Source organism: Nomascus leucogenys, chromosome 9, assembly GCF_006542625.1.
Source record: "Nomascus leucogenys isolate Asia chromosome 9, Asia_NLE_v1, whole genome shotgun sequence".
Lineage (NCBI taxonomy): Eukaryota > Metazoa > Chordata > Mammalia > Primates > Hylobatidae > Nomascus > Nomascus leucogenys.
In genome coordinates, this window is record NC_044389.1 from 93,787,347 (window position 1) to 93,799,974 (window position 12,628).

The following is a 12,628-nucleotide window of genomic DNA, read 5'->3' on the forward strand; positions in this document are numbered from 1 at the left end:
TGGGAGCTTCATGACCCCAGGGAATAGGACTCATTACGGTGAATACACCAAAACATCAACCAAGATTAGAACTCTAGATCCTGTTTTAATCCCATTTCAGTCCAAATTATAGTGGGAAAATATAACATCCAAGTGCAGAAAATCAATCCGTTATATATTGACCTAAAGTTTTAATTGTACTAAGGGGGAAATAAAAGTGGAAACCCTCTATACTTGCCAGAACTTTAGATAGAGCACTGACAGGGAAAATGCGTGGATTTGGTAGCGGAGGTACTAAGAATATTTGTGTGGTATAAAACATGTCATACTTGGGAGACACTTTATTGGAAAAATAAGTAGAGAGTTTTTTGTATGTATGAGAAAAATATCATAACCATGTCCACTTAAAAAGTGAAGATCATTCTGATGCCCCAAAATAACTGAGGCTAAGAAATAATTAGATACCTTAAAGCTACAGTCTAAATGTCTATGATTGTTTGGAAGACTTCTCTCCAACGCGGGAGGGGAATTTGTTTTTTAATGTCAAAGGTTGTGTTAGCATGTACATTTAACCCAGGAAATTGTGAGAACTCTCTTCAACTCAAGTTGGAAAAATGGAATGTGTTTGAGCAAAGTCTATTTTTAACAACAGAAAAGTGTGAGTTAAAGTGGACTGTGTGTTAGGCTGGGAATATAATCCATAGCAACTTCACTGTACAAGTATTTTTGATTCTTTAATGGAACTCATCCTCAAATTTTAGAAACTTGAAAAATTGAAGTCTTAAGTATTGTGTATTAAACTGAACCAAGAGATCATAGAAAGACAAAGCTGTGGTAAAAGATGTTATAGTTATATTCTCATAGATTTAGTGGGAAAATCACAGCAAAGGAAATGTACAGGAAGATATGAAATAGGGCAAATATGTTACAAATAATGAAATAGAAGGAGTTGCTGCACAATATAGCTTCACAATCTTATATTTTGAGGGGTAGGTTTTAATGAGAAGCTTCTGCATTGCATGGGAACTGGGAGTCGTAAGAATTATTTATGCAGTAAGAAGGAACAAAAATTAATTATTAGGAGCTCAATAATCACCAAATAAACTCCGAGATTGGAGGTTAAAAATAGACGGCTATCTTCATGTTCAATTATACAGTATCAATTACTAATACAACTGATGTTTCAGTGTCTCAGCGAGAACAGATACCATCTTCTATGGAGATATCTTGGTATTAATTAATGACTGCTTTATTCTCATTATTCACAAGGAAAAATAGGGGTCGTGTCACATTAAAATTAAGATTATCTCAGTTTATCTGGGCTCTTAAACAAAGATAATTCAAAGTAATTATATTTTGAATTAATCGAGGTAGGCAATTTATCTCGTTTTTTTTTTGTTTAAAGACAGGAAAATAAAGATCAGAAATAAGCAAAGTTTCATTTTGAAGATAGAAAGAACCAAACAAACATGTCTTGACTTTTGCACTATTTCCCTTGCTAAAGGGGGAATGAGGGAACTGTAAAAGACGTGACTTTGCAAAATCAAGTCCTTTTTAAAAGACTCGGATCGAAATTCTTGCTATGCAACAAGGATTCAAGTTTGATTAATTTTCTGCAAGCGACGTGACAGCGGTGTTTTAAAAGATTAATTAAAATTGAAGTGATACGGAGCAGGAATTCAACCTGCAGAGGCGTCCCTGGCGCCTTGGGGGGCTTTGCAAGCGAGTCCCAAGCCCGAACTGCGGGCTTTCCCGAGCCTGGGACGCAACTCCCCGTCTCCTGGAGAGGAACGCGGAATTTGGCAGGGCGCCCGCCTGGCCGCCTGGCATCCTGAGCTGGCCGCCAGCTCTCGGGGGGTGGGGACGGGGTGTGTCCTGGGGAACCCGCTGCAGAGAGAACAGCTAGCGCAGCTCGCGACGAGCCAGTGAGGACCAGGGTCACACCGAGAGGCCGAAGGGGGCTCCAGGCAGCCTGGAGCTGACGGCGCCGGGCTGCGTCCTCTTCACCTGGGGGTGGGGGGTGGGGGCACGTACTTTGTGACTAGGCTGGTGCCGAGCCCCCTCTACAGCGGGAGCTTGCAGGGGTGCGGGGGTGTGAGTGGCGCTCCGCGGACTCGTGTCTACAGTACAGAGGACATGCAGGGTTCGGCCGGGGGGCGGCTGCACCGGGGCCTGCCTCGCGGACCTGGACTCGGGACTCCGGACGGCCCTGCCCGGTGCCAATGCCTCAGCCACCTCTCCCACCTCTCTGCTCGGTTTCCCGCCCCACCTTTCCCCTACTCCCGCATCCCTGTCCCCTCGCTTCCCTCCGCGATGCCTCCCTCCGAGTAAGAAACGAAGCTGAACGCATTGGTAACTGTGCTCAAGAAGATACAATCGCGGGAGCCCTCAGGGTGGCGCACGGCGGAGAGGCGACGCGGGTGGCGCTGCAGAGGGTACGGTGGGGGGCGGGGAAGGGGGGGCGTTCGTGTGCAATTAGCCTCCCCAGGGCTCGGACCACGGTGTCCCCTTCTCTCCACCTGGGGGTCTCGGGTCCTGGCGCTGAGAAGCCGCACCTTGCCTTGCTGCCCGGGCCGTGCACCCGTGGGCCCCAGGGCGACGCGGCGGGGGCGGCCCTTGCGACCTGCGGCGGCGCCGGGAAAGCCCTGCCTCTGCAGCGGGTCCCAGGGGTCGGGGCCTGGAAGGGTCCCTGGGAATGCTCCGCGCCGAGAAGGCTCTGTGGTTTCTCCTCCCCCACACGTCTCCCTCTCCTCCCCTCTTCCCGGGGACCTCAGAGGTGGCGGGGAGGTGGGAACGAAGGAGGGCTTGCAGACCGTGCAGGCTGGGGAGCCGGAGCTCGGGAGCTGGGGGAGTCCGAGTGATAACGGAAGCTCGTGGACGGGATGGAAGGGGCCGGGGGAGAGGGGGACGGCACTGGGGAGGGCTGGGGTGCGGGGCAGGCGACAGTCCCTTCCCCTCCGAGTGGCGCGGGGGACCTCTTCCCCGGGGAACCCCCACCCAGCCGTTCCCAACCTCGAGAACAAAGGGTCTGGGAAGCACGGTCGGGGTCGGGGAGCGGAGGTGGAGGGAGGCAGGAAGGCAGGCGGTGGGGGCAGGGGAGGGCGCCTCCCCACGTTTCCTCTCGCGGCCGAATGATGGAAAGCTCCCTCCAGCAAACGCCTCACTGAGGCCGCTTCTAAATCCGGGAGGGCTCGGGTTCCTTACCTAACGGCTGCACTTCGCTCCCTTCCTCCCCCAGCGTCCCCACCCCCTCCGGGGACCTGGGCCCCGGAGCTGCCAGGCCTGCTGCACGCGGCGGCGCGGGAAAAACAACGGGACAGCAGCGCCCCCTGCAGGTGCCGGGCGCCTCCGCAGCCGCTGCGCAGACCCGACTCTTAAGGTGGCACCACCGGGTTCCCAGCCCGCGCGCAGCCCTCAGCCCTGGCTCCATCCGCCGCACGTCTCCCTGGAGCAGCGGGCCTGACCGTCCGGAACGGCCGGAGTGTGCTGATGCCTGCTGCTATCTGCTTGAGCCCTTGACCCTACCTCTCATCCAGGACTTCCGCGGATGCCCAGCTAGCGATTTCGACAGGCGAGATTGAAAATTCCGGGCGAGTATATGAGGATGAGTAAGTCCCGCTTCAGGGAGGAACGACCAGAATGACATTTCTTTAAGCCTAAATCAAACTTTTATTTTCGTTTATAAAAAGCAGAAGGCCAGCAGGAAAGGGTCGCGGAGGGTTGGCACGTCCACAACCGTAGGACTCTTGGATCCAAGTTTTTAGGGTGAGACTAGGCCGTCCGGGGTTCTCCTTCGGCGCTCACACCCCGCAAACTCGTGGGCAGGTGCGGTGCTAGAGGCCGGGGGCAGCGGCGGACCCGCAGGGTAATCTTGTCTCACGCACCTCCCGAGCCCCCAGCAGCAGCCCACTCTCGTCCGAATGCTTTGTTTATTTGGTGATACCAGAGAACGTGGAGAAGATCGAAGTTCAGTTTTTCTTTTTTCTTTATTTTAAATATTTTTCTTAACTAAATGCTATGTTTATGTGAACCCATCATCTCTTGGAATTGAGTGTCCTCAGCGAACTCCAGATTCCTAGGGGAAACCTAAGTGCCTAGAGCAGGAAACGCACAAGTCAATCCAGGTTCCGGTGCCATCCGCAGTAAATTCCCTTCCTTTTGCTCCAAATTCCTCCTCTGCGTCCAGGAGAGGGACCCCCGGGACTCCCGCACACCCAGGACCGGGAGCGGCGGAGCAGAGGGCGGGTGCAAGGGCGCGAGGGCGCGAGGGAAGGGAGGCGGCCTGCGGACCTGGGGCGTGCAGTTTCCAGGCACCGTGGGAACCTCCAACCCTGGGGCGCGCGGCCTAGGCTCCGCCCTGCCAGGCCTGGGGCCAAGCGGCCCACCTAGTGGGTCCTGCCCTGGGGAAGTCGAGTCCGCGCGCTGGTCGGGCCGCGGCGAGGGAAGCTCGCCTGGGCAAGTGCTGCGCGGGGTCAGACCCACCCCAGGGGTTGCAAACCGCAAAGCGAAAGTCGAGAGGGGCTGGAGCTTTTCCTCTAATCCATTTTACACTGTGAAAACCGCAGGCCTGTCGCCTAGGCGGCCACTTTTAAATTGGGAAGCAAATAGACGAAAAACCAAAACAAACGTACGAGCTGACTTTTCCCAGCTAGGTTTTCCCTCAATAAAAAGCCCGCCTTCTGTGAAAGAGAGAGACTGATCGGCGCTCACGATTGCTTTCTTGGAGATTCTGGGGGCACTGGGGCGCGCAGGAGGCGCGGCGACAACCCCAGCGCGCACGGGGCAGCCTGGACTGTGCCCCTCTTACCACTCTCCTTCCCAGGCTTCTCCGTGCTTTCCTCTCCACGGGTCACGCCGAGGCCATATGCTGCTTGCGAGGAGTCCGCGCTTTCTCGTCGGCGGGAAAGGCGCATCTTGGCGCTCGATGTTGGGGCTCAGGGTGTGGTTGATTTGTCTCCTGATCTAGATGTCTTTCCAGCACCGGGCAGGAAGTGTAGGGGTTTGGGTCGCCAGTCCAGGGACTCGGGAAACCTCCAGGCCAACCAGAAGAAACACTTGCAGACACCTTTCTAATGTCACATTTTTCCCCAGGGGAAAAAGCAGAAGTTGCTGGGCACATCACCCAGCACCCGGGCAAACTCTCCACTTACCTCGCGCCCTGCTAGGGGGTGCTGGGGGCCCTCCGGGAACCCCTAGATGAGCAAGCAAAGTCGCAAGAAGAACGCTCACCCGATAAACCATGCACCAGACTTAATCAGCCTGTAATGCTTACTCTAAATCTAGGCCCATCTAGGCCAGGTGGGCTGAGTCTTGGGATAGTGGGTGTCTCCTTCCTATGTTGATAGATTAAGGGTTCCATGTGGACAAATATTTTTAGTCAAATTTGTGGTCCTGGAGATAGAAAGAGGAAAAGAAGAGAGAAGAAAGACAGAAGAGCTTTATCGTTTTTATATTAAAACAAAAGAATCTAGAAAAATTGCTTGGTTAAATTGTGGAGAGGAAGGGAGGGAAGGAAAGATGAAGGCTTTTCTTCTTTGTTCTTTAAAAGTCCAAGCACTTTCTTTCAGAATCAAAATGTAGAGAGGCAGTCAGTCTTGGAGCATGCTTTTGCATTTCAGGATACTACTCATTAATTCACTTTTAAAGCATTCACTGGGTTGAGCACAGTTTTAAAAAGGTTCTGTCTCACCCAGATCCTGTTTGAAGCTCAACTCATTTTGATTGAAAGAGATTTGAGACAAGAATTTCAGAAGAGAAAAATGTGTGTTATACCTGGACATATATACACATGTAACAGGGATTGTATTCCTTCTAGTCTAAGACAAGAGATTGTATGGTAAATTATAAAAAAAAATTAGTTTTTTTTCTAGCATTGTATTGTCACCAGAAAGAAGAGTGCTGAATTCTCTGTTTCTCCATTTTCCAAAAATAAATCTCCTAGGAGAGAAAACTTTTTGCAATTGTGCCCCCCACCCATTTTCTCTCTGGCTTGCTTTATTTCCCACATATGAATACACACACAGCAGATACATCACGCACAGACTTTTTCTTAATGTGTAATCTGTAAATCTAGGCCCATTTAGGTTTTCGCTGAAGTTGGGAAACTGTTGAGGACTGACTTTCTTTCTTCACCATGCATGCACTTTGCCAAGGATCTTTGGTAACCAATAAAACGATCATGTTCACTCTGAATGTATTTCTTTGTGATTAAATGGAAAAGAGTATTCATGAACTGCTTAAACAGTATTTTTATACCAAAACATCAACGCATAATGAAAAATGAGCTATAGTTGTTCCAAATGTTCAGAATAGCAGCTTCGCATTTACAGTCATATTTTGGCAAAACTATTTCACATTAATTGAAAATGATACAACAGTGCATGCATTCTGTGGAGGGATGCTTATTCACTTAGCTGCACCATCAAAAATTTAAACTATCTGGTTCGAATGACCTGCAATGCCTACTGAAGGAGGGGTTGGAAAATTAGGAACTATGGAATTATTTGTGTGTTTTTTTGGCTTTTTCATGAAGCTTGAATTAAATCTAGTTTTTGTGAGAAATAAAACTAAAGCAATATAAGAATCCCTTAAGTTGGTCTTATAAAATCATATGTTTTTTTGTTTTTTTTTTTTTTTTGAGATGGAATTTCACTCTATCGCCCAGGCTGGAGTGCAGTGGCACAATCTTGGCTCACTGCAACCTCTGCCTCCTGGGTTCAAGGGATTCTTCTGCCTTAGCTTCCTGAGTAGCTGGGACTACAGGCGCTCGCCACCACACTCGGCTAATTTTTTTTGGGTTTTCACCATATTGGCCAGGCTGGTCTTGAATGCCTGATCTCGTGATCCGCCCGCCTCGGCTTCCCAAAGTGCTAGGATTACAGGCGTGCGCCACTGCGCCCAGCCATATGTGATTATTATAAAAAATCTGTACTTTAAAGATGTGTTAGTGAAACTAGATGGATACAAATATAACTATTACCTTTTTTTTTTCCCAGTGATTTTTCTCTCTCAAATGTAAGATATGTAGGACTCCAGAACATGCACTGTAATTTGTTCTGATGATAGGAAAACCAATGCTGGTTTTCTCAGTGTCATAGTTATCAAGGGGCAATGCCAAAATCATTAGATAAGCATCATCCTTTTTATCACATCATTGTCTACATGAAATTTCATCTTAGAAAATATGCAAGAATATTATATTTGTTTCCAAAGCTTGAAAATGCAATAGAATTTGAAGTATTGAAAATATGATTCCTGGTTGACAGTATCTTAGAAGTTGCAGAGGTATCTCTTTTTGAGACGACTTTAATAATGACTGACTTTAATAATGTTACAAAGCAAGGGAGGATTTCAATAGCAAGCAAGATGTGATGAATGGGCATGAGGAACAATGAAGCTATTGACAAAACATGCTAACTTTTAGAATTCTATCTAAATTATTTTTTTTCCAGTGCAGAGGAAGACACCCAAGTGTATCAATGTTCATCAGATGCAGGGTAATAAAAATGTGAGTGACAGTTAATGGCCTGTGACTGTAATATGATTGTTAGTGTAAGTGAGTGAATACATTGGTTCCTGTTTAAAGAAGGTCAGTGGTCCACAGTCAAGGTAAGTGAAGTTTGCAGGCCCTGAAAGGAAAAGGCTCAAACAAACAAACAAAAACAAAAAAACCCACCACCACCACCACCACCACCAACAGAATAACTGCACATGACTAGTATTTTAAAATAATAATAAAACAATTTCAGTAATTAAAAAATCATTTGTTTTCTGTTTTAGATATGACTTGGGTCAGTTGTTCCTGCTACCTATTTAGATGAAATATATGGAATATTGCTTAATAGGCAGAAGCGCTGATACAATTTCCTCTTAAAGGATCTGATTCCTGGCATCCAAAGGAAACTGGAATTCAAGTTAGTATTAGAACTTGAATTTGTTCTGCCAGAGTGAAAATTGGTTCCATTAGGCCTCAGTCACAGAATTCTTACAGACCTGGCTAGAGTTGTAGATATGATATATCCAACTAGCTGAAAATCATAGTCTTAAGTAATGCTGCATGTGCTTTGGAAAACCATCTAGGGGGTTTTAAATTTTTTTTTTAATAAAATTTTCCTAATTTTACAGTTCTCATAAATCTGGAACAAGTCTAATTAAGGTCATCAAGGCAAGTGAAAACCTAATGAGCAACCTTTGGAAATAACATGATGAGAATAATTTAAATGTGAAATATTAAATTGTGGCAATGTTTAGCAAGGACTCTTTCCTTAACATTTTTCTTATTCATTTGCCCATACTTCCCTCTCTTTGCAGATTTATAGTGCTCTTGGGGAGGCTCCTGGAAGAAGTGATATATCAGACAGACATACTATTCAAAAGCTTAAAACTTAGCATCTGACTATGTAAGTAAAAATAGAAGAAACAATGACCACAAAAAAGCAAAATCAACTTTACTTAGATGAACAATTCTGCCCAACATATTAAGGGGGAAAAATACGCATGTCATCTAAAAGTTCGTAATTTATACAGGAGGATTTCAAATAAATTTGATTTATAATACACATATACATTTATGTACATCAACATAATGACCTATAAATTAAGTAAATTGATTGGAAATCAATCAATGTATTGATTGTGGCATGTTCTTTATATGAAAATATTCAATAGCTTCATGAAATAATTGATTGCACATTTTAAGAATTTTAAAATTTCTGGGTGGGGCACACTGGCTCATGCCTGTAATCCCAGCACTTTGGGAGGCTAAGGCAAGAGAATTGCTTAAGCCCAGGAGTTTGAGGCTGCAGTGAGCTATGATTGTGCCACTATACTCCAGCCTGGGCTACAGAGCAAAACATTGTATTTTAAAAAACAAAAATGTAAAATTTCTAGTGAGAAATAGAAAAAATTTCTAGTGAGACATAGAATATTTGACTCAACTGAAAAATTAAAATAAATTTAAATTCTCCATAATTTTTCATAGAAATATGTTTTGTATTTTCCTTTTCAACAGAAAATTTGTCAACTTACTATTTTGGTGTCAATTTTCCTTGTATGTATGTCAATTTTCCTTGTGAGCAAATGTTATTAGCTAAGTTAATAGTAGCAGATACAGCAATCATAAAATCTCAGAGGTAATGTTTTGGCATAGGCAGTAATTCAAATTGGAACTATTTATGGATAATTCAGAAAGCTTACTTACTTTAGTTAATTCTTTTCTTATTCTGTATTCATCTTGTTGCACCAGATTTTTAACTTCTTTTGTCTACAACATCAGATCTCAGTATTTTTAGGATGTAAAAATAAATGCTCTCTTTAACAATTTTTGTGACTTGGAACTTAAACTTAGCCTGTTCAAGTTGTTTAATAAATACTTAAAAGTAGGCCAGGCGCGGTGGCTCATGCTTGTAATCCCAGCACTTTGGGAGGCCGAGGCGGGCGGATCACGAGGTCAGGAGATCGAGACCACGGTGAAACCCTGTCTCTACTAAAAATACAAAAAAAAATTAACCGGGCGTGGTGGCGGGCGTCTGTAGTCCCAGCTACTCGGAGAGGCTGAGGCAGGAGAATGGCGTGAACCCGGGAGGCGGAGCTTGCAGTGAGCCGAGATTGCGCCACTGCACTCCAGCCTGGGCGACAGAGCGAGACTCCGTCTCAAAAAAAAAAAATACTTAAAAGTAGATGAAGGAAGCAGTTTAGGTGGGGCATGCCTGTAAACCCAGGACTTAGGAGGCAGAGTCAGGAGGATTGCTTGAGCCCAGGGGTTTGAAACCAGCCTAGGCAACACAGGGAGACCCCCATCTCTATAAAAAATTAAAGAAAAAAAAAAATACTAGCCAGGCGTGATGGTGCACGCTTGTGGTCCCAGCTATTCACAACGCTGAGGTGGGAGGATACCTTGAGCCCAGGTGGTTGAGGCTGTGCTGTAGTGAGCGGTGATCATGCCACTGCACTCAAGCCAGCCTGGATGACAGACTGAGACCCTGTCTCCAAAGGAAAAAAAAAAAAAGGAAGCAGTTTGAATTTTTTTTTGCTGATTAAACCAAAAATGGGAGACTATTTTTCAGAATGAATTTAGGTAGTTTTTAGTTGTTACAAAGTATCTGCTGGCTCCCAAAATCATTCAGTAACAACAACAAAAAAGCCCCATGAAAAGTTAATGCCCACCCAGCCACTTAAAAGTAGTTCTGTAGACGTTACCAGAAGCTGCTTGTCAGAGTCCAACGCTTACCAGTTTTTTTTGTTTCCCCTGCTCGATTCAAAGGAGATTGCTTTGCCCTGTGGGAGTCTTGCTCTTCCCAACAAGCGTGGAAAAAAAATGCAATAGGCAGTTCCAGGAGTGTTGCCTTTGACAGCATGTCTCAGGGGACTTAATATTCTAGGTGGCAAGTGGCCAAAATAAGTAGGAAACTTAGGTAACTGCCAAGCTACGAGACTGAAGAAAGTACTGCCATAGCAAACTAGAAAGAGGGAAAGAAGGTTTCTGTATTAAAAAGAATGGAAAATTACATGGCTGATGATGAGTGAGAATTATGCCTGGTGTGTGTATGTGTAGAGAAAAGGATAAACTTTTGGTGACGTTTATAACAACCTTATAATTTGAGAGAAGCTTTGTTTTTTTGTTTTGTTTTGTTTTTGCAACAAGGTCTCATGGTCACCCAGGCTGCAGTATGATGATGTGGTCATAGCTCATTGTAACCCTGAACTCCTGGGCTCAAATGATCCTCTTGTCTCAACCTCTGGAGTGGCTAGAACTACAGGCATGAGCCACCACACCTAGCTAATTTTAAAAAATTTTCAGCGATGGGGTCTCACTATTTTACCCAGACTGATCTTGAATTCCTGTCTTCAAGTGATACTCCTACCTCCCAAATGATGAGTGATACTCAGCCTCCCAAAGTGCTGGGATTATAAGTATCCCAAGTGATACTCAGCCTCCCAAAGTGCTGGGATTACAAGCATAAACCACAATACCTGGCCCTGTTTATTTGAATACTGCTTTCCTTAATGCTTTAGAAATCAAAATTATATCATTAATTGTACTTACATTTGTCTGGACTCAAAAAATAATAAAATGCCCAACAATTGTTTTAGCCACCACAAGTTCCTCCACTTCCAGAATGCATAGCCCTTTGCAATGTGACTTTGCCACTTCTCCCATTCAGAAGTGGAATCTTCTCCATCCCTTGGAATGTGGCCTGGTCTTGCCGGTTGCTTTGGCTAATGGGATATTGCGGAAGTATGTTGTACAGGTTCTGGAATCTAGACCCCAAGGAGCTTTTGCAGCTTCCATCTTTGTCCTCTAGAAACACCATGCCACAAAGAAGCTTGGGATGAAGGATCACGAGGCGAGAGGAGTCCAGCACCCAGCACACCCACTGGGAGCTACATGCATGAGACCCCGCCCAATCAGCAGAACCATACAGCCAACAGAATCATGAGAAATAAGAAGTCATTGTTGTTCTAAGCCACTAAGCTTTGGAGTGGCTTGTTACACATCAGTAGGTATCCATGCTTGCAACTACTACAGTCATCTAAAGTTGAGAGAGGCTGGGCCCGGTGGCTCACTCCTGTAATCCCAGCACTTTGGGAGGCTTAGGCTGACAGATCACTTGAGGTCAGGAGTTCGAGACCAGCCAACATGATGAAACCCTGTCTTTACTAAAAATACAAAAACTAGCCAAGCATGGTGGCTTGTGCCTGTAATCCCAGCTACTCAGGAGGCTGAGGTGGGAGAATCGCTTGAACCTAGGAGGTGAAGATTGCAGAGTGCCGAGATTGTGCCACTGCACTCCAGCCTCAAAAAAAAAAAAAAAAAAAAAAAAAAAAAATGTTGAGAGAGAATTTGTTGATATAGCAAGAGTATAAATTTTGCTGGGCATAGTGGCTCATGCCTGTAATCCCAGCACTTTGGGAGACTGAAGCGGGAGGATCACTTGAGGTCAGTAGTTCGAGATCAGCCTGGCCAACATGGTGAAACCCTGTCTCTACTAAAAATACAAAAATTAGCTTGGCATAGTGGCACATGCCTGTAATCCCAGCACTTTGGGAGACTGAAGCGGAGGATCACTTGAGGTCAGGAGTTCGAGACCAGCCTGGCCAACATGGTGAAACCCTATCTCTACTAAAAATACAAAAATTAGCTGGGCATAGTGGCACATGCCCAGCTACTTGGGAGGCTGAGGCAGGAGAATGGCTTGAACCCGAGAGGTGGAGGTTGTGGTGAGCCCAGATCACTCCATTGCACTCCAGCCTGGGCAACAAGAGCAAAACTCTGTCTTTAAAAAAAAAAAAGTATAAATTGGGACCAAATTAAACAGCTTCAGTTAAGATCCTGTTAGCATATGTGAAGCTACCACAGGTCCAAGTTTATTATCTGTGATTGTTATTGTGACATGAGATTTTCTTTTTTTAAAATTTCTTTCTTTCTTTCGTTCTTTCTTTCTTTTTTTTTGAGACGGAGCCTCGCTCTGTTGCCAGGCTGGAGTGCAGTGGCTCAATCTCGGCTCACCACAAACTCTGCCTCTCAGGTCCAAGCGATTCTCCTGCCTTAGCCTCCTGAGTAGCTGGGATTACAGGCATGCGCCGCCATGCCTGGCTAATTTTGTATTTTTAGTAGAGATGGGGTTTTTCCACGTTGGTCAGGCTGCTC

General features: G+C 45.6%; 1 protein-coding gene across 1 annotated transcript; it reads left to right on the forward strand.

Moving 5' to 3' along the window:
• The first annotated feature begins 248 nt into the window (after positions 1-248).
• MIR1915HG (MIR1915 host gene) lies at positions 249-6,171 on the forward strand. The gene is made up of 4 exons (XM_030818489.1): positions 249-270; positions 2,106-2,234; positions 2,312-2,414; positions 3,218-6,171. The coding sequence occupies exons 1-4, from the start codon at positions 249-251 to the stop codon at positions 3,558-3,560; spliced, it is 597 nt and encodes a 198-aa protein (XP_030674349.1). The 3' UTR covers positions 3,561-6,171.
• The last annotated feature ends 6,457 nt before the right edge of the window (positions 6,172-12,628 follow it).